Source organism: Aplidium turbinatum, chromosome 16, assembly GCF_918807975.1.
Source record: "Aplidium turbinatum chromosome 16, kaAplTurb1.1, whole genome shotgun sequence".
Lineage (NCBI taxonomy): Eukaryota > Metazoa > Chordata > Ascidiacea > Aplousobranchia > Polyclinidae > Aplidium > Aplidium turbinatum.
The window spans coordinates 21,170,510-21,192,477 of record NC_137487.1 but is presented as its reverse complement, the minus strand read 5'-3'; the positions used below and the strand labels follow the sequence as shown (position 1 = coordinate 21,192,477).

The 21,968-nt window shown below is 39.7% G+C and overlaps 3 protein-coding genes across 4 annotated transcripts; 2 read left to right on the top strand and 1 right to left on the bottom strand.

Moving 5' to 3' along the window:
• The first annotated feature begins 657 nt into the window (after window positions 1–657).
• Window positions 658–3,875, top strand: LOC145785711 (threonylcarbamoyl-AMP synthase-like). The gene is made up of 2 exons (XM_082597406.1): window positions 658–768; window positions 1,364–3,875. Exons 1-2 carry the CDS (start codon window positions 669–671, stop codon window positions 2,200–2,202), a joined length of 939 nt encoding a protein of 312 aa, XP_082453532.1. The 5' UTR covers window positions 658–668; the 3' UTR covers window positions 2,203–3,875.
• A 6,416-nt stretch (window positions 3,876–10,291) lies between these two features.
• Window positions 10,292–17,628, top strand: LOC145785060 (uncharacterized). Of its 2 annotated transcripts, none has more exons than XM_082596764.1 (5): window positions 10,292–10,822; window positions 11,096–11,196; window positions 11,743–11,993; window positions 13,135–13,279; window positions 16,891–17,628. In XM_082596764.1, the coding sequence occupies exons 3-5, from the start codon at window positions 11,830–11,832 to the stop codon at window positions 17,587–17,589; spliced, it is 1,008 nt and encodes a 335-aa protein (XP_082452890.1). In that variant the 5' UTR covers window positions 10,292–10,822; window positions 11,096–11,196; window positions 11,743–11,829; the 3' UTR covers window positions 17,590–17,628. The 2 variants fall into 2 exon arrangements, with proteins under 2 accessions (XP_082452890.1, XP_082452891.1); XM_082596765.1 differs by having other exon boundaries at window positions 11,078–11,196.
• A 306-nt stretch (window positions 17,629–17,934) lies between these two features.
• LOC145785573 (uncharacterized) lies at window positions 17,935–21,764 on the bottom strand. Its single transcript, XM_082597234.1, has 2 exons — window positions 21,576–21,764; window positions 17,935–20,998 (listed from the first exon to the last, which is right to left on the bottom strand). The coding sequence occupies exons 1-2, from the start codon at window positions 21,729–21,731 to the stop codon at window positions 19,688–19,690; spliced, it is 1,467 nt and encodes a 488-aa protein (XP_082453360.1). The 5' UTR covers window positions 21,732–21,764; the 3' UTR covers window positions 17,935–19,687.
• Between the last annotated feature and the right edge of the window lie 204 nt (window positions 21,765–21,968).

Genomic DNA, 21,968 nt, shown 5'->3' with positions numbered 1-21,968 from the left:
GAAAAGGCCCAGGGAAAATTTACTTTCCCTCACATGACACGCAAAAATAAACCTAAAGAAAAAAGCCAAGTGAAACTTTACACAGCAGAAAATAGTAACGTTATCGTAGAAGTTTTCCGATTCGTTCCCAGAGTATTGTGACGCAAGAAGCCACACGACCTCGTTCGGTGGAAGTTAATCATTTATGCGGCGTATTAAGCAGCTACACGGCGCTTTGACTCTTCAAGCGAACGTCGTTGTGCTGATGATTTGAGCATGACGATTGACGATCGACGCTAAAATTGGTGTGTCCGCCGTGAGACTTAATTTGTCCGCCGAGATAGCTGCTCAGACCGGACACGTTTGTCCGCCGTCAACAAAAACGAATTTCGAGGCCTGTATCGTGCTGATACACAGCCACATGCTCCAGAGCCATGTATCTAACCGACGTTATTTTGAATGTCATTCAGATATTCTCACTCCTCCACCATGCAGCTAGCTGTGACTGATGTGAGACACCAACAGTCCAACACCACCAATAGAATCTTTACCAAGTCAATCTCGGCTTTAGCCCTGAGGTCAAAGCCTCCATAAGACTATTACTTGCCAAGAATAAGCTTCCAAAAACAGCTTTTTCAGTACCAAGTTAAAGATTTAACAATTGTTTGCTCTTTTTAGATTTTCATTAAATGCTTAAAAAAAGTCTTTTTTCTTATCAACATTATTTGCGTCCTCAATTGCTTGCGTTTGGCTGCAGACAAAATAATTCCCTCAGAGAATATTACACAGGTGAGGATATTCTTTTTGTTTCAGGATTGGTAAAACTTTGTTTTGGTATTGCTATTGTCTAATGAAAAATTAGGTATACTGTATTTTATAAAAAAATGTGGTTATTGTTTAAAGGTCTCTAGCCTTTTCCTTGATTGCTGTTTCACCTTGGCTTGTGTCTAAATTAGTCTTTAACTGTTCAGTGTTCATGCTAGACTTCTTGCATCTATAACTTGCCAGATTTTGAAAACATGTGGAATTGAGCATCAGCATTCTATCCTTCACTTCACATTAGTATTTTTGTTTGATTAAGAATGAATAATATTTTTCACAAAGCTGAAAGCACAATCCTGGAAATATTTTGCTATGAGTTTTGTGAAAAGAAATTTGATTACTTCTACTCTTGTTTTAGCAATAAATGTTTATGTTCAATCAGATCTTATTCACCCTCAGCAGCTCTTTCTGCAAAACCATTTCAACTCGTAATTCATTAAAATATTAAGTGGTGTTACTCTAACTCTTGTTACTCTAATTACTCTAATTCACGTGGTGTTACTCTAATTCATTAAAATATTAAGTGGTGTTACAGTGAATTTAATAGTTATACATATTTTAGGAAAGATGTCGATGATTTTACAAAGACGCAATCGTGAAAGAACAACAACCAACCACACAGCATTTTATCATGATGGAAAAGCGAAAAGGCTTGCTCTAACCGACCACAATGATAACTCTGACATCGTTGCAACTTGTGTGAGTATTTTACATAAAGGTGGAATAATTGCTGTGCCAACTGACACAGTCTATGGAGTCGCCTGTCTAGCGCAATGCACAGAAGCTGTTGAGAAGTTGTATGCCCTAAAGGAACGGAGCTTGATGAAGCCTGTTGCTATTTGCGTTGGAGAAACATATGATGTCTGTCACTGGGCCAGGTTTCCAAAAGGTTTAATTGATTCAGTTTCAGCCAAACTTGGTCGCAAAGACAATCAAATCTACCAGCGCCCTGACTCACCAGACATTCTGCAAGATTTATTGAATGACTTTCTACCAGGTCCAGTCACAATTGTAACGGAGAGAAGCCCTGCCCTCAACAGCAACTTAAACCCCAAAATGTCCTCGGTTGGGATTCGAGTTCCTGACCAAACCTTTGTTCGAGACTTAGCCAATCGTTTGCGTGAGCCGCTTGCTCTCACATCTGCAAATATTAGTGGAGCGGAAACGTCTTTATGCATCAATGATTTTCGAAGTCTCTGGCCAAAACTGGATGCTGTCATCGATGGAGGAAGAGTGGGAATGGAGCATCTGGACGACAGCATCAGTTACACAAAAGAAGGTTCGACTGTCGTGAAAATAATGCCAGATGGTTTGTCCTTTAAAGTTTTGCGAACAGGTTGTGCTTATGAAAGCACTGTTCAAAAGCTGCAGGAGAAATGGGATTTAAAGCAAGTACTTTAATTTTCCATTCGAGGTGACCTCCGTCATTTGCATTGTACTGTATGTTGGAGAAACTTGTCTCAATATTTTGGCAACGTCCACAGCATTGCACCGATTCTGCTCCTGCCAAACACCATGTTATCACATGATTGCCTTGTTATCGCCGACCAATTATGACGTTAGCACAGTTCGCGTTGGTGCTGCAGGGAAGGTTCAACCGTCAACAATTGTGTTCATTGTTATCCTTGCATCCATTATATGCATCTAGAGTCTAGACTGATCTGAAAACATTGAAAGGACCTTGGTGGTTCTTTTTTTATGAATATTCTAAATCTAATGGATTATTGTTTACACGTTTTTGTTTTGATTACTTGTGTTCATCTCGATGGTTACCAGACTGCCCAATGAATTTTTAAACTCTAGTATTAAATCTTTAGATTTGTTTTAAGGTGAAACTTGAGTATCTTTAAAAACAATTTATATTATCCATCACGCTGCTCGCGTGTCGTTTATGATAGATTCCGCAATGTCCACATTAAAACAATATAATTTTGTCATCTTATGTCAAAATGTTAACGTGGCATTCATGTGATCAGATTGTCAGTATAATGTCGCATCGCATCATCGCGATGTGGATCTTGTGATTGAACAAACAGAGGTGGCGCAAACTTGTATCGCTTTTGGTATTAGAACAACGCGCTTCGACTTGCCTTGTATGCTGCTGTAAAGTTCCATACTTGACCCAAGCATCGGAGGATGAGAAGATAAGGTTCCCATTGTACTATCATCGACATCATCATAATCCATCGTCGGTTTGTTCCCCACTAGTGGGGGTGGCCGATTGTTTCCGCGCAGCAATTGTTTTAATCCCTTTTCTCCATTTCACCCTGTCCCTTGCATCTTCCTCCTTCAGTCCGACTTTTTTAAATTCATCCTTCACTTGTTGTTTCCACGTTCTTCTTGGACGACCGCGTTTCCTCTTCCCAGCCACCTTTAGATCTACTGCCTTTCTAAGAAAACTTCCTTCCTCCCTCCTTATCACATGTCCATATATAGTATATACAGTATACAATACATACATGGAAAAAGCAAGGTTTTTCAAATGTTGGATTGCTGTTAAAAATGTGTTGTTTCGTTCATATTGTATCATTGTACGCCTTTTGCGCCTGTCAACTATGATGTAACTATCTTTTATCCAGTAGTAATCGCTTACGTGTTGGATAGAGTTGTGTACCGTAATGAGTATCTGCTTTGTTTCTACTTTTTATGTTTGATTGTAATATGGACCATCTTGAGTCTGATGCAAATAAATAAATAAATAATAAGGCATCGGCACTAACAAGAGTAGGGTGGTCAGTTCCCTTCTCTCAGCTGCCTTTACTTCAGCAACTATGCCTATTCAATTTATTACACCCTGGTTAGAGGTGAGCTGTGTTTTTCAACAACCGGCCGGAGCCGGGAATTGAACCAGGTTTGCATAATTGTAAGCAAGCGCCTTATCCGCTGCGCCATTCCACCTCTAACGTTGTCCTCTGTGCTGGCGCGAAATGCTACAGTGATACATGCAGATTGGCTGACTAGCGACTAGGTATGTTCTGCCGTGATACAAACTTCTGGGGGAGTCACAAAGTCTGTTACCTCGAAAGTTCAGTCAATTTAAGTGACTTACTGTGTGAAGGAAGAAACGGACGACCAAGCGCCATCGGTTCCTCTCGGGCGGTACCAGTAAGACCCTGTGCCCCAAAGATTTAAAAAATAACTGAGAAAAATAGGCGAATACAGTACGAGCAAGAGATGTCTCAAATCTATTGGAGCGCTCTTTATAGCTTAAGAATAGGCGATATGTTTCTCTCCCGCCCATAAAATTGCTCCTGGTTTAAAACTATCTTTAATTAACACAGTTGACAAGACATCAGAAGTGGTGTCTTGTCAGCTGTGTTAATTAAAGGTATTGGTCGGGGATATTGTGATACTATGTGCCCTGTATTGGGAAAAACAACGTGTATTGCAATTAAGTTTGTCGTGTGGAAAAATACATCTGAAACTTGTGGAGCAAACCTGGAACACTGATTGGGGTAATTTCTATTCTTGGGCTGAGAAAGGTTTTTAGAAGGTAAATCATGGCAGTTTCGCATTCTTGTGGAAGCTTTGAACCAAACATGCAAGCTCGACTACCGAGATTGACAGAATGAAGTTTCCATTTTGTGAAATGTTTGAATTATTGTATCCACTAAGTCAGCGGCACCCAACCTTTTTTTCTCTCACGTACCGGTTTTAAAAACCAATACCTTCTCGGACTGGCAATAAGAAAAACGAAATTTTAACAGCTAGCCTACTTATCGGATTAGTTTTTGCCTCGGTTTTAACAAACGTTTAAAGCGAGATTTGTAGCCTACAACGAAATAAACAACGTAAAAGCTGAGGTCGGAAAAAGAAACTAGTTTAGCAAGGGGTCTGAAAGAATTGCCCTCAGAAAAAAGCAATGCAGGGCCATTTAGAGGATAATTTGGGTCTGATACCGATGAAATCCTGGATCCCAAATTTAGACAATTAAAAAAAGCGCATCACATGGGCCTATCAAAAAATACGCGGTGGCTTCTTCAAGCTTCCGGGCCCAGTTATCCCGGGTTCAAAAGTCACTGCCATACACACGTGCGAAAATGTGTCTTATAAGCTTATTTGAATTCTTTCCTGCAATTTAGTGCTAGATTGCATATCACCCCATTAACATGTTGTGCGTTTGCTTTAGCCTAATCGTAATAAAAGCTCCGTGAGGTTTCAGTAGATAATCTTATAAATGTTTATTCGACTGTTTGTATCTTTGCTTCAGCGTGCACAAACTTGTTTGAAGCCAATGTCCGCCCAGAATAGCTCAGTAGTTATAAGCGCTCGGCTCATGATCACGCGGCGCTGGTTCGACCCTCGGGTTGTGCGCTTGAGCAACGCATTTCAGGACTGCTGCTCTCTAATCAGCGGCACCTAGTGGATGGAATAATTTCCCGGCAACAACACTTTAACAATCGGAAACTTCACTCTGTTAATCTCGGTAACCGGCCCTGCGTCAGTGATTCAAAGCCTCTACAAGTATGCGAAGCTACCAGGAACAACCTATCAAGGCTTTGTCAGTCCGAGAATAAAGATTCAAAAACCAACCAATCGATAACAATAGTAATTATTGCCGTGGGGTGGCGCTTTTTAGTCGTTCAAATGTGACTGCAGAGCTCGTGGAATAATTTCACCTTGCGCAGTGCCAATGACAATAAAACCTAAACAAAAGGTATATTGGCTCCATGTTTGTTGGCAATCACCCCTCATATGATGAGAGCGATTTCAAGACGCTTCAAAGTACGTTAGTTCGACACCTATCGAAACCACTCGAGACACTTCATGACATGTTTGTAGGTGGACACGTTAATCGACTTCCTGCCTCTTTCCGGCCTTAAACTTCCAACATCCATTGTGAGCATGAATAGGCCTACCAGAGTAAGACGAAAGGTAAAATGAAGAAACAAGAATCTTTTGCGATAGATTGTTGCATCACAGAACAGAAAGCAAAGTTTTTGAGGAACATGATCGCGTTGTGGGAAAAGATATTGCAAATCTAGAACATTCTTGTAGGACATTGAGCAGTGACGTAGTTAAAAAGAAAATTTTAGGGGGCAAAAGCAACTGCTGGGGAGGTAAACATTTTAATAGTTGAAATAAAGAGTTTGCTTAATGTATATACTTACTAAATGCATCCAAACATTTATAAAACATCATTTAGTAATAGAATGTCATTAAAACATTGTAATGGTATTAATTTTTTTTTTTTTGGGGGGGGGGTACGATTACCTCCTCGAAGCTCTCCGTGGCTGCGTCCCTGGCCTGGAGAAGATCTAATAAGTGGCATTAGATCTAATAAGTATTAGACATTTTACAAATATTCATGGCATTTTACAAAGGAGATTAAACTATGTTAAAGTGACAGTTCAATGGTTTGGATGAATGTATCGTAGCTCGCCCATGTGCCACTGAAACAAACACTCGCTTTGGATACGCGGGCGACTCGTGCTGTGATAAATAAGTTAACGCGATTTCAGAGTGGATCAACAGCTTGTGTGACTTCACAATGAGCCTGTCAACAAGGCAGTTACATGGTAAGGAACAGACAAAACGAACCGACAGACGAGCAAGTACACGAAAGCCACTCGCGTGCCGTTTCATTGTGAAGTAATTATTGGAATAACAGGATAAGGCTCTTGTAATAATACTCGAATTTCATGCAACCTTCAAACTTAATCGAATTGATTGGTTATTTGTTTTCACGAAACTGATGTTAAATAACATTAATGCAATGAAACTATCAACCAATTAATTTTAACAAGAAAGATTTGAATCCGGCAACAAGTTATGGCTCAGCTCTGGAAATGTTTCCAAGTAAATATTATAAGTCGTTGAAGAGAAAGAAATTTTCATTGCCGAACATCTCTCGGATGTCAAAACATAACTTTACAAGATCTTGTTTCAACGTTGTTTTATTGTTTAATTAACGTTACAAAAGCCTATCCGAATCCCATGATTTGCATCGAAGATTCATTGAGAAGTTTACAACTAAGCTTCAAATACTTACCCAGGTCAACAGCAAGTGAGCATTGATAGGATATGTGTTGAAAAGATCAAGCAACTATGGTTCAATTCCTGAGGTGTGCGCTACAAACTTCTATTTAGCGGCGTGCAGCTCAGTAGATGGAATAACTCTCCAGCCACGAGAGGAAACTTATTTCACTTTGTTGATCTTGATAAAACTAGGTCACCTCAGTAGTGCAAGCCACTGCACGAAATTATTAGGATTAAGCAATCGAAGAAGCTTTCTCAGTCCAGAGATTGAATTTATTGTCAGTTACGATTGAATCAATTATTTTTGTTTGATAGCACAATAGATTAGACATTGACCATTGTAAAATACGAGAATCGAATGCAGCTTCGAAGTCCGAGCGCTCGCAGTGTCTATGTCAGCTGACAATCAGTGGTCTACTACAAACAAATTCAGTGCAAACATCTGTGATCTAATCATCCCGCCCAACCTGACGCGTATCAACTCAGGGACGGATTGCGCAAGAACTGCTGCAGATGGTAGAAGTTCGGCAAAGTTTTATCAAGAAAATCAAAGGATATTTTTCTGTCTTAAATCTATTCGTTTGTGCATCGATTTAACATTACATAACGTAGAATAAACGTAGTATTTATATCTGCAGAGCAGTATGTTGGGCAGCGTGTGTGGAAACACAAGACAAAATCGCTTCAGCAAATGCATAGGAGGGACAGTTTCAGATTAACAGTCATCAGAACCAGTTGGGACACCAGCTCAGTAGCCCAGTAGGTATCGCCATCGGCTTTGGAGCTGGTAGATTTGAGATCGATTCTAGGTCGGGTCATACCGAAGACTTTAAAAACGGTACCGATTGTGTTCTTTCTTGCATAACGCAGTGAGAATAAGTCGCGTAATAATGTGACGACATCGCAAATCTGGTATAAAATTAAACATGACCCCCGGTCGCTATAAGACCTTTGCTATTGTAGAGCGACAACAAATGAAAAAAGGAAATAAAACCGAAGCATTATTATTGCGCTTTTTTCGGGAGTTCATTTAAAACTTATTTACAGTATATACGATTATTATTTGAGTAATTGAAACCATTCTCTTTCAATGTAACTTTCTTCGTACCAGAGGAGCAAATCAAGGTCTTTTTATTTTGGTTTGAAACTACCAACCAACCCAAACTAAAGGATTTTATTGTAGTTTCTCGGTTTGACTAATTTGTAGAATAAGTTAATGTCAACTATAAATTCAAGGATTATGTTATAAGAAACTTTTGAGTTAAAGTTGTCTGAAGAAGCCCAGTCAGGGCCGGATTAAGGTTTTGAGGGACCCGGGGCTATATGGTAGTCTAAGGCCTATATTTCATTCCCCTCATTGTACCAATCACAATTAAAATAAAATGACAAAAATTATACCCGAAGTACAGTATTTAATTATTAAACACAATCAAATGACATGTTTTCTGGATTTAGACAAAGCAAAGCTGTTAATAACATCATCGGTGTCTATTTTTTTCCAAAATTTTGTTTTCAATGCAGAGTAGAGCTAAGGAATGCAACCTTTTCTGGTCCATGGATGAACGCAGTTGATTCTTTACTCTTTTAAGCACTGAAAATGATCGCTCACCTGAACAATTAGAAATCATCAGACAAAGAAACATTCTTAGTACAACAGCTATGTTAGAAAATGCATGCATAAACTCATTTTCATTGGTGAATCAAAACAATTAAGTTACTTTGCTGCATTCGCTGTTAAAATGGTGTTGTTTTAGCAGTGCAGAAAAATGAATCATCTCTTCAGGCAGTGATTATTCTAGATCATCTGGATAATAGTAAAGCAATGTTTTAGCACTCTCTTCAATTTTACAGTTAGACATGGTGTTTAATTCCGCCAGAAACGAAAATCTTATTTGAAGACGATCGTATGCTGCAATTCTGGATTTCATACTCAAAATCATTTGGTCAATAATTGGCAAATATGAGTCTACTTTGAATCTGCTCGATGGATCAAGTGATGTGTCTTCAGATCCACCTTCGCTAACCAAGCATACTTTTCTTCTCTTCTTTCTTGAAATTTCTTCAATATAATGATGACAGCCACTTAATACTCTACTATTTTCTTCGAATTCTTGAAATTGGGATCTTAACGTTTGAACAAATTCATGCAAACCCTGAAGAAAATTTGTTGCCTTATTCAAAGTAAATTTGCTGCAGCGCCTGACCAAATTTATGAAACCGTTCTATTATGCACGACCATAACTTTAACTCATACAAAATAACGCTAGATCTCGTGCCCCCTTGGAAATTAGCTGATGCCCCCTGGTTAAGAACCACCGGTTCACACAGTTAGCATTCATTCTATGATTTTCGTGCTTTATTCTTCCGATCCTGATAATAAGCATGCCAGTTGCTCTTAGTAGCCTAAGTTGTTATCGGTGGACCTATTTTTTTGGTGGGCCTGGGGCTGCAGCCCCGTCAGCCCCTGCCTTAATCCGGCCCTGAGCCCAGTGATCAAGATAGCAAGAAGGTTTTTCCTTTCAATCTAAACTGTTTGTGTTATTCGCAACCACTATATTTATTTCAGAGTCAAAAATCATTGAAAAAAGTTGTTTTATTGCCCATGCTTATTACGTCATGGTTAAATCATTGTAATGAATGACGACGCACTGAAGAAAAATGATGTTCTATTTTGTGCTTATAGTGATGTCAGTGTCCAAGATTAACCAAGTCTCCTCTTCATCATGTGAGTCTTGTCAATTAAGAGATTGAATAAAACTCAGAAACGACATTGGTTGGGGCTTATTTTATGAATAACTCATTGAAAGCAACTTCATCTCATTGGAAGCATTGGAGCAAATGTGTTTAACTTTGAAATACAAATCATCAGTTGATTGCAGGGACGTAGCTCCACATTGTGGAGGGGGTAGACAAACGAGTATTATTGCACGTCAGTGAGCATTATTGCACGTCAGTGAGTGTTGTTGCACGTCATGGTGAATAGAACAAGTTACTCTGTCAACCCAGATGACCAGGTCGGATTCAATGGAAGCTTCTACAAGGAAGCAAAACTACTAAAACTAAATTTTCAAAGAAGACTTCTCACTCCCAGGATGAAGATTCTCACAATAACTCAGTTATAGGCCATCAGCTGATGCTTAATTAATAAACGCGATTGAATATTTTGATCTACAAGCATTTTGTTGCCGTTGAAATGTTTATTATCTTCCTCAAAAATGTTTTGTTAAATATAACTTTTAGGTTATCCTCTTCCTGGTCCTCCTACAAACCTGAACCTCACCATCCGTAACTTTAACTTCCTCCTCTCCTGGTCTCCTCCAAATGATTCTTCTCATGATGACGTCACGTATAGCTTATACAGGTGCACGTCATCTTGTTTAGCAGTGATTGTGACGAAATAAATCTTATTGTTTTTTCATTATGCTTATTTGTTGAAAAGATAGTGATGATCAAGGTTAAAGGTTTAATCTTAAACTACTGTATTTGCACATGTTGAGTTTGATAAGGAATGCGCATTGCGCAACGACCAAAAGATGCAATATCGATTGGAAAGAGGAGAGGGGGCTTTCACTCGCCAGTGGCCCACCTCAGTGGAATACGATGATTTTATGCGTTGAGACCAAAATAACTAGAAAGTTTTTCTTGGTGATCTTGACTGACAATAAACCAAGAAACTATCATGCACCAGACTCCATTCTTTAGCTTTATCAAGTTCTATTGATGCGAGATACTTTGCAACCACTGAAGTAGTCAGTCGGAACCAATAGTAAAGAACGGAATATTAGTTGAACTACTTATTCTAAAAGAGAAACTCAATCTATCACTTATTTAAAATTATCGTACTTTTCTTCGTACAGCAAATTTTTGAAATCTTTCTCACAATGGAGGAGAATAGAAACGTGCCAGGTGCTCTCCACCTCCTCCTGCCACTTCGAACTATCCGATGTAGTCAGAGATCGCGTTATTGCTGTGGTTGCCAATAGAAACGGTTGCTCCAGCAATAAACTGGAAGCGACTATTCTTGTATCCCCGTCAAAAGAAGGTCAGTTCAATAATCCACGTTTTGTCGCTTCTAGCTTTTTCTAGACCTCTGCTATGTTTGTCATAGCCTATAGGCTATTGTTTTTTTTTCGTTGTGATGGTCAGAAATAAAAACAAACTGAACTGAATTCACAAAACTGCTCCCAAACCCACTCATCGTTTTGAAAAAACATTTTTGTGTTGTTTTTGTTTCGGATTAAGCTTCGAGCTTTGTTCGTTTGCATCAAAGGAATCATGTTTTCATCTTTACTCGTAGTTCATCTCCTTCCGCCAGATTTCGACGTCGAGGTCTTGGATCCTCTCATCTTTATTCATCCACACGTTGATTGGACGAAAGAAAGTCGTCTGTTCAATCACTTCGATTTGAAATACCAGGTCAGTGTCAGTTGACAATCTTTTCGATGAACAGGACAGGTCGTGTTGAATCAAATTGAATACTGTGAGCTATTGGTTTTAAAAGCAAAGCTGCGGGTTAAAGAACAAACAAGTTTCAGAGCAATAGCCCAAGAGTAGGTTGGTTTCGAATCTTTATCCTCGGACTGACAAAGCCGTTGATTCCTGACAGTTTCGCATACCACTTGTAGTGGCTTTGAACCATTAACGCAAGCCCAGTTATCGAGAGTGGCAGAGTGAAGTTTTCCGATTGTTGAAATGTTGTTGCCGGGGATTTATTTCATCCATTAGATGCCGCTGAATGGAGAGCAGTCCTTAACGTGCGTTGCTCAAGCGTACTCCCCGAAAGTCGAAGCAGCGCCGCTTGATCTTGAAGCGGGCGCTTAACCACTGAGCTAATGGGCGGATTTAGTTAAATTTCTTCAGATCGAAAGAACCGCTACATGCTCACTGATACTTTCTTGGCCAGTCGTCTCATAGGATCCTAATTTTTGAATATTCTGGAATGTTCTATTCAACCTGTTTCAGATCGAAGTTGGGGAATACCCGAAGAAGAACCAATCTAACGTCACCTTGAAAACTGCTGACATTCGATCGACAGAGATTGACACTGAAATGTGCAATCCACGTCACGATGACGTCATCCAACGTCAGTGTTGCGTTAGAATGCGTTTTTTCGAAGCCACGCTGATAAAGTACGGATCAAACATAGGTGATGGGATCTGGAGTAGAAGACTTTGCATCAACGAAACCGGATCGAGTCTCATGGCCACCAAAACGTAAGCATGAAAGTAGCCTACAGGCTACAGCTTATTGTTTTTGTGTTATTGAAATAACACAAGTCATACTGACCATACACAAACGCAATCACACAAAATAAACACTGATATCTTGCAGAGACAGACTTGGAAATAGCTAGGACGTCACCATGGATTAATACGTTCATACCCCGTAACGAAAATGCGAAGATCGCGTCTAACTTAGTTATATTAGAGTCATGAATATGTTTAGTGGAGAATTTCTACTAAGCTTACTCCTTGACCAACACAACTAAACTGAATTAGTTAGCCTACCCAGCAGGTTTAATTTATCATCGCGTTTTATAGCCTAATAAGCTCATAACTAGGGCAACCAAAAGTCAATAAAGTCAAAATTTTTCTGCCTTGTTCAAAGTTTATAAAACGTCCAGAAACTAAATTTCAGGCTGACATGAAGAGAGGTTTCAAAGTTATTAAGTCAAATTTTTTGGTTAGGTCAAAATTTTCTTTTAACGTAGTTTTTCTTCTCTCTATTGATATTTTATGAAAGCTACACAGATACTGATTTTTTGTTGCAATTTATGTTGCTATTCTGACGTAATAATCCATTTGTTGCAATTTCTGTGGTAATAGTCTTGTTTCGCCTTGCCAAATTGGAAAATGGGACGAGATGATATTTCACCACATTTATATAGCCTGCTGAGGAACTCCCAAGCAACTTCTGTTTCAGTAGTGAGAAGTTTGTCCATTTTAGAAAAAAATTTGACGAGAGACAGGAATTTCAAAGGCGATAATGTGAAACATTACTTGATGTTGAAGTATAATACTGCAGAATCCCCTCAGTAATTTCGGGATATTTAAAGACACTCCATATTTATCTTTTGCAGTTTTTCGAGTGATTTTCGTTAGGCCTACATGTTCGTTAGCTGTGGTGTCATTGAGTCTTCCACATTTTTCTTTTATTTTATTAGAAAAAGAAGATATTCTTACCTTACGGTTTGATTTCTAACATGCTTTGTATTTCGCATTTGGGTTGCAAACGCAGAAAGTTATTGGTCAAAATTAGGTCAAAATTTGTAAATTATAAAGTCAAAATTTTAAGTTTTTAGGTCAAAAGTTTGGTTGCCCTACTCATAACTTAATCAAGCAGCTTTTTCTTTAGGATAGTTGGCAGCAACGACTTGGCTGTGGCCGCCATCGTCATTGGCTTGCTTATAGTGGTTGTCATTGGTTGCTACGTCTTATTCAAAGCCTGGAGGTTTTACAGGGAAGCTTACAAGAATGTACCGCCTCTGCCGTCGAGCTTGGTAAGCATCATAGGCTAAACTTACTGATTTGTAGGCCTACTAGCTATGTCCATCACAACAACATGTGCATATAGAAGTTTTTCTAAGCACTTAACCAACCACATCTGGCTCGACACCCGATTGTTGAAAACACCGCTCACCTCTACCCAAGGTGTAAGTTAATAAATTGGGTGAGCATAGTTGATGAAGGAAAGGAGGCCGAGAGAAAGGAACTTGCCACCCTACTCTTGTTAGTGCCAAAGGCTTAGTAGAATAAGAACCTTATCTTCTCATTTCCGACCTTTAGAATAAGCATAGGAACCACCCTTACTTTCTAACTAACTAGCCTACTGAATTTTAAACTTTAGGCCCACCGGTACTTCGAATGAAATTGTGCTTTCTGATTTCATAATGGGAAAGCCCCAGAAACTCGGGAAGCTTTCAATCAGTGCTTCCACTTTTACAAAGCTAGATTACAGTGTTGTACGTTGACGGCGTCAACTTTTTGTTGACGCTGAGGCTAGTGCCGTCATTTTTCTTTTTAATTGACGGAAGTGATAGTGCCGTCAACTATATTTTGCCAATTTTAAGCGTCAAGCGCTATGCGTCATTTTTTGTTATCTCCTTTCACAATGAGAGTTTCACAATGTATTTTGGTCAGCGCGACTCAACAAAATTACCGTCTTTCGCGTTGGTAGGAATGGCTATCTGAAATACAAGCGGGAGAAGTTCGCCAAATGGTGATCACTCATATCGTGAGCAGTAGCCTATCGAGAACGAGGGATCAGAAAGAGAAAGCGAAAAATCAATGAATGTTATCGCGGAGGTTGAAGATACTTTATTTCAAGAGCTCTATGCCCCTGAAAAGAGCGAGTTTGTTACAGTGGATCTCGTTAAAAGATTTATTATGCTAAGCCATCAACTGGAAACTTTTTCAGGCTAATGACGACAATCAGAAGCAGAATTTCATACGAACGACGACGACAACGACAGCACGCTTGGAACAGTGATGCATTTCCGAGTGAACCTTTTCAAGGCTTGTTTTTGAAATACAACACACCAATACCATTCCAGCGCTGCTGTGGAACTCATGTTTTCACTTGGAAAGGACATTATGCGTCCCAAACGCAGCAGATTGTCAGAGAAACGTTTTGAAATGCTTGTGTTTCTATACAAAGAAATAACTAATAGGCTAAGCAGCTAATTACAATACAATCTCAAAACATAATACCAGCTCTTTATTCATAGCTATTATTAGCCTAAAATTGGTTGAAATACTTCCGTTTTGTGAGACCCTGGTTAAAATAGCGCTAGAAGTTAGCGCTGACGCTGACAATTTCTTTGAGAGCTGACGCAGTAGGCTACTTTACGCCGTAAAGTTTTTAGGCAATTCGCGCTGACGCTGTCAATTTATTTCATTGACGCATACAACACTGCTAGATTACCACATTTGTCCTCAGATTACCACATTTTTTACTGTAATTTTCTTTCCGATTTTAACCGTATTTAGACTTACTATTTACATTAACAAAGTGGCTATTTTTACCCACTTCGGCCACTTGTTGCCATAGTTGTAATCAGGTGTTGCCAGAGTTAGGATTAAAGTTAGAAAGGGTTAGACTTAGGAATAAGGTTAGGGTTTTGATCTTTACCCAGAACTAAAAAAAAATTCCAAAATGCAAGTTTTTGTTTTCAGCAGCTTTAAACTTTTTTTGATTTAGGACAGAATTCCTTATCTGGCAACGCTATTATTTGGTTATATTTACACTATATAGGGTAAAATAAGGTCTAAAACAACTACAGTTCATTAACAGTAGCCTACCGTACCGGTTATTAATAGTTATTAAAACGTCCCAAATAAGTAAGCAAAGTACGGTACTGTAGCCTACTTGACACTGCAGCAGTGTTGCCAGATTATTTGAAAAAAAAGAGCCCAAAAATGCGCCAAAGCGATTTAAAAGTAGCCCAATTTGCCGTCGCGACGTCGACGATCAAGCGACAAAGGCGCAAGCTTTCTAGGGGGGTTTTGGGGCATGCCCCCAAGAGTCATAGACAAAGCAACATCTTTGTCCATCATGCTGATTGTGTAGATACAAAATGCATACACTGTTACAACATACAAGAAGTAGAATGTTCAATATTGAATCAAGCATTGTTCAATAGAAAAAAAACTTGGACGGGACAATGCCATACAGACTTCCTACAAATTCCTATTTTCAAATTCAAGATACAAATAGTTCCATAGTAGATGCTAACGCATAGCATAAGCCCGCCAACTCAGATGAACTACTAAGAACCAAGACCCGACAAAATTCTATCATCAACTGCTGAAGCTTCATTTTCATAAATAGAGCTGTCATACTTCAGCACTGATGACCGGGGATCAAACAGCATTTTTCCAATTGTTGCAGCAGAGTTCTGATCCTCAAAATCGCTGACAAAAGTTGAAGCCCGATACGATTTCGCAGTTTGGTTTTGATTGCAGAAACTCTCGAAAAGGCTCGCTCAACCAATGCATTCCTGATTGGTATACATTGTTAGTGCCAATTGAGCAACTTCTCTAAATTTATACTCCCCTGCACTGCAGCATTTCTAAACTCGTACACCTTGGTACAAAAAGTAGCCTACAACAATCTATCACTGTTTTTTCATCATACAAGGAAGACCTGTTTACATTCAATAAATTTCTCCACTGACATTCAATTTTTCCAACTTTAATTTATAGCTTAAACACCAATAAAAGCTTCGAAAATTATGGCACTAAACCAAGATCATAACTATAATTTCCGATATTCGATACAAGTGCAATTTCGCTTTCGCCACTCGCCAGTCAGCCCTTCCGTTTTCCCGGATGAAAATGAATACAGCATTAATGTAACAACAGTTAAAGCTGCTCATGGTCAGCGGTAAAATCAATCCTCATGCCGAATCATAAAAATAATGTCATTTTTTTCGTAATAAACCGAAACTTTACCAACATTTTCAAAGGCTTGTCGGATTCTACCAATTATTCAATTCTGCCAACTCAAAACTCACTGCCAAACAACTTAAAATTCTGCCAAATTTAAGCGCCGTATCGCGCCAAATAAGAGACTGAAAGTAGCCCAAAAAAGCGCAAGTCGCAAACCAACATTTTTTGGCGCCAAGCCCAACTAAAAGTAGCCCAATTGCAGATAAATCGCCCAATCTGACAACACTGCACTGCAGCTAGAACCTGAAAGGCATCTTGACTATGATCACATGGTCACCCTACGTTCAAAGTGAAAAGTCAGGACGCATTCCAAAATCAAACCGAAAACAGCGGAACATGCTAGTCGCATGCTGTTATAAGTAGCTTTTTGCATATCTGTTCGATTTCGGAAGACAACAGTTTAAATGCTCTTATTCACTGATAGTAGCCTATTTTATGTCAAATTTTCAAAATTTATAATTTCCACATTTTGGAAACATTTCCACACAAAATTTCCATATTATCACAAATTTTTCATTACCACATTTTTACCACAAGCATGATGAAAATTCCACAATTGTGGTAATTACCACCAAAGTGGAAGTGCTGCTTTCAACCATGGACGCAAATTACCAAAGCTTTGTGGCCTATTATGACTCATTGCTGGTTTGTAACTTAACAGGTGCAAGTTATGAATGAAACGGAAGCAACCTTCAGACTCTATCAAGATAACGAGGAAGATGATGCGGATCGCTCTCCTTGCGCCATTATGGGTGATAACATTCTTGTGCACCACTCAGTGGATGAAAATATTGTTGCACTCTCCCGTAACATGGGGGTAGAGAGCTTTCCATCAGCCACCACAGTTTGTAGGTTTTCCCTCGTTCCGACAGAACCACCTGACTTGATAACCTTCACTGGGACAAGTCACTCCGGCTGCCATCCCGACTGCTCATGGGTGAACAACAATTGCGGGTTCAAATGCCAGCAAAGACACCGCCTTTCCTCCACATCGACAATCTTCAATTGTTCTTATCGGCCTCTCAGTTGTTGTCATGAAAATGACAATCAAGCGGACGGGGTCTTTCATTGTCGTCATCACCCCCGCATCGCGGCTGGCAACTTCGGAGCCTCTAACGAGCACCTCGTCGAACTTCCGCCTCCGAACGCGCCCCGGAAGCAATGCATCGATTTCTTGAGACCATGTGAGTTTAACGAGGGCACATCCAACGAACGATCTGACACGGAGACAGCGAGTTCGCGCGACAGCGATGACGCTCTGCTTCCGTCAGAATGGAACAACTTGACTGCATCTGGTGACGTCAGTGACTACGTCACAGAGATCGGAGCGACCAGAATTCCTTTCATGACGTTAGTTTAGCGAGCGCAATAAACCGAAGTGACATCACGACCAAACAAACAGAGCCAAGCAATCTAACTATGCTTGAATGCTCCACGTGGTTATAATGCACTTTTTTCACATCGTAATAAATAAATATCTTAAATTATTCTCGTTGTGAGTCTCTCTGAAGTCCTCATGAGTCTGACGTTAAAGCAGCTACAGGGTGCAAGATGGTGTGCTTCTAACCACCGGGCAATGCTAACAGAATATGAAGCCGTGCACTGCAAGGGCGCCACGCGTGGTGCAATAGCTAGTTATGAAAGAACGTTTGTTTGAAAGAAACCGACTCGGCACTTCTGGCGCCACCACAACAAGTCTTTGCCATTCACAAGTTTATTTCCCAAAACCGTAACAAGCCACCGGATGACGATTGACCAATACGAGTTGTACCAATGCGAAAAAACTCCCCTAAAATGTATGACAAAAACAAAGTGTATCTCGGCAGTCGAGACACATATTGTATTTATTAGAATTGAACTACATAAATTAATTATAAGTCTCCAGCAAGCAATAACAATTGAAGCAAGGGTCTACTCACGCAACAAAGTCTTCGAGTGCAATTGCCGAAGTAATCGCACAACTATGTTATGTTGACACGGGATTAATAACTACTGTAGTTGATTACAATGTCATACGAATCGCCGAATATGCAATAAATAAAAGTGAAAAGTTGGTTTCAGTAATAACATTACGCGCTCCAGCGATGTGCACGCGGTCTCAGTAACACACCACGCAGCAAAATCCGTCATTTTTACATTGATTCAACGTCTACAGGCGTTGAATCAATGTAAAAGTGACGGGTTTATGCTGTCTGAAACATTTGAAAAACGTTCAGATACAAGGCAGAGGTAATAATTAAGTCACGGTCAAGTAGACAACAATCGGAATGCAACGAAGCAGCTGCAACTAGATGACGTGGTTTCCCGACAAGCCGCGCTGTGGGAAGGCGAAAACTCCAAGTACATGGGCGTCCTACTATTACATCATAGACTGGGCGGATGAGGTGACGGTAAATCGTAGTCACTCAGGCGGTTAAATTTCAACTAAAAATAGCACAATGCAAAGAGGAATTCAAATCCACTAAAATGTGAACAACAAAGGCAGTGTGGCATATCTGAGTGGACGTCATAAAAGCGGATAAATTTCAGTTGCTGTAGAGTTTGAAAGTAGAAATGTACTGTTATGAAAAATTATAAATACGTTTGATGTGTCATAAAAATGTTTGTGACAGCAAACGAAGTGCTTCGTTGTGACGCAACCCCACGATAGCAGACAATACGTACACAAATAAAAAACAAGCATTGACCAACAATTCTTTTTACTTGTCGAGCTTTCTGAATGCGATTGATATTCCAAGACTGACACATTTCTTCTGGATCAGAATTGTACACTGAAAGGTCCCACTCTCTGTATTAGGTGGTAAGTTGGCACCGTCCTGGTTGGCAGAACACAAAAAGATTGTCGACTATCTGTGGTTCGGGCCACAGAAACATGTGATTGGGCCAATGGGCCTTATACACCATTTCGCTATTGCAGACAAATCCTTGGACAACCATTATTATTTATATAAAGTAGAATCGCTCAGCGACTGAAAACACGGCACCCCTTTGTGCCAGCTGCTTTTGAGGTGATGCAAATTATTCCAAAAACGCAAAAAATTATATGTAAGACACTTGGAATTCAGCAATGGTGTGGGTGGCACGCTCCCCTGGTATGGACGTGCCCAAGCCGACTTTGGTTAACCAACAAGCTCAACAGAATTCGAACAGGAGATGTCCAGTTGGCCACTTCCATTTTAATATGCACCAGTGGGGTTTGGCTCTCATCGGCTTGCGAATGCGGGCGCGGAGGAATAAACTGCTGACCATTTCGTTTTTGAATGCCTCATTTACAAGGCACCCAATGGAATGCATGGTATAGCAATACTGGACGAAACTACAATAACCTGGCTCTCGATCACCTGCCTTAAAATCTGAACAATCCTGTCCCACACAAAAGAATAACTAAGTGAAAGTACAGTAGATTGGTTCCTGTGTCCCGTCAGAGAATGATCCTAGTGGCCCAACTTAAAGAAACCTCACTCTTTCACTTTGGCGTCATCATCAAATCTCCCAAAATATCTTAAAATTTCAGCTAAAAATATAAAAGTCATTCCCAGCCCAAGAGCGACGTGGTATACGCTGTTATGGTTGAATGAATCTGGCAATGGGCAGCCAAGCGTGGCAAAAGCATTAGGCGAGCTACACTTGGAGGTGAGAGTGACTTGAAGGGACCCCCCTGCCAGTATGGACCATCCCCCAATGCACCGGAGGCTCCAAATTGTGAGAGTAGATATTTGACATAGATGGTCACAGAAATTCTTCAGCCTGCTTGTACTGGACTCGACATCCACAGAGCAGTCTGCTGTGATCTCAACAGCTAAGTTTAGTTTTTCTTCCTCACTCTCACCAATCATCTGGTTATTGCTCAAGCGATTCCTGCATAAAGACCTTTCGTCTTTTGAGCTTGTTGTTGTCAAAGTTTTTGCTGAAGAAGACACCTCTTCGTAAACCATTACAGACGTTTTTAACTTATTCATTTTCACATCTCTTTGAAAGTACTTTTTCATCTCTGCAACTGCAAAAAATGTTGAAAAAAATGTATATAAGAGCACAGACGAGTACAATGTGATCATTGCGAAGCCAGAAGTCCAAAGTTTTTTTATGTCCAAGTGTTCAAAATTAGAAAACGCTAAGTGGTGTTTCTCCAAATGAGACTCAACACTTATGCGAATTTTGCTTTCCTCTATGGACTCGATCGTATTTAGTGTCTCTAAGATGTCATTGTCGGATTGAATATTTACCTTATAAAGATAAAGATTCAACAAATGATTTCCAATTGCTGAGAATACAAAAATAACAGCAATCATTTGGAACAAGCGCATGAATATGACTTTGCAGTGTGACGAAGCTTTGTGACTATTGCTTGCTTGCGGAGTTAGATCCTGTGATGGCGTGATAACCAATCTTGACTCAGGACCAACTGACTTTATGCTTTGACTTCTCACCTTGTTGACTTCAGTTGCAAATAAATACGATATTGAGAGCATCAAACATGATGCCATCAAGGAGCCAGAGAAGTTTGCTGCTTCCCATACAACGTACCATGGCTGAAGGGTTTCCAATGAAGTAACTGTCTTGGAGACCAAATCTCTCATCTCTGTAAGACTATAAGTTGTCTGTGGGAACTGAACGGAATCATAAACATCATCCAACACTTCCACGTAGTGGTGCGCATACCCACCAAGAATATTCATCACTGCTCCAGACACAAAAAATATAACTACAACAGTGTTTAGAGAGGTTAGCGCATCTCGATGCTGTTTGATGACATCTTCTTCACTCTGCTCCTGAAACAAAACATATGTTATTTTATACAGCCTCTATAGCACAGATATGTAATAGAGCTAGTTCAAGACTTTGTGCATCTTGAAGTTCAGCAAGATCATGTGACGCTGGTTCGACTCTTGAGAAGTGCGCTTGAGAAATGCAGTTCAAGGACAGCTCTCCATTCAGCGTCACCTAGTGGGTGTAAGAAGTCAGAGAAAACAAGAATTTCTTTTGGCAGTAGGTCTGCTTCGAAAAGTTTTACAAATATGTAAACTGCCAAGGTTAAGATGAAGATTTCCATACAAATAACACAAAATCTTAAGCATCGGTTTAACAGTAGCATAACATAACAATTAACAATTGAGTGAGGCTGTTCACCAGGCATTTAGATAAATAACATCATAACATGATACAGCTTATAAAAAGCAGATTGTCACCTTGCATCTTGTGGTACTTCATCTTAGTTTGCACCAGAAGAACGTATTTCATGTTAAATCATAACATACCATTAAAACAAGAAAATCACATTTCTGGGCATTGTAGCAATTTAGAATATACTCTGGTTTTTGTGCCAAATACTTTCCTTCCAAGCGATACCTTAGATTTTGATCTTCTTTGCATCTTGTCTCTAATAGCCAAAACAACAAATATCCCAGCATAGATGAAGAAGAGAATCCCATTGATATAATCAGTTACATACGTTGAGTATGCGTTGTCAAGACCACGATGATATAGAAGTCGTCGCAATATCATGATCTTCTATATTCAAACCTCTAACAAACCTAGTTCAACTTTTTTCCTACAAAGTTTCACAAACAAACAAATTAAAATTGCTAAGACTTTTCTTATGTAACAAAATAATGGCATCTCATATTTCAATACAGATGAACTATTATTGATAAGCGGGGAAAACTTGACTTAGACAACCGCATGGTTGCAGGCCTCGAAACTCGTTTTTGTTGACGGCGGACAAACGTGTCCGGTCTGAGC

Bases quoted from the DNA above. Each gene is read 5' to 3' on its own strand.
- LOC145785060 (XM_082596764.1), top strand. From the start codon at position 11,830: ATGTGCAATCCACGTCACGATGACGTCATCCAACGTCAGTGTTGCGTT. The intron at 11,994-13,134 runs GTAAGCATGAAA...CTTTTTCTTTAG, and splicing joins AGTCTCATGGCCACCAAAAC to GATAGTTGGCAGCAACGACT. The intron at 13,280-16,890 runs GTAAGCATCATA...GTAACTTAACAG, and splicing joins CGCCTCTGCCGTCGAGCTTG to GTGCAAGTTATGAATGAAAC.
- LOC145785711 (XM_082597406.1), top strand. From the start codon at position 669: ATGCTTAAAAAAAGTCTTTTTTCTTATCAACATTATTTGCGTCCTCAA. The intron at 769-1,363 runs GTGAGGATATTC...TACATATTTTAG, and splicing joins CCTCAGAGAATATTACACAG to GAAAGATGTCGATGATTTTA.
- LOC145785573 (XM_082597234.1), bottom strand. From the start codon at position 21,731: ATGATATTGCGACGACTTCTATATCATCGTGGTCTTGACAACGCATAC. The intron at 20,999-21,575 runs GTATCGCTTGGA...GTTTTGTTTCAG, and splicing joins AAAGAAGATCAAAATCTAAG to GAGCAGAGTGAAGAAGATGT.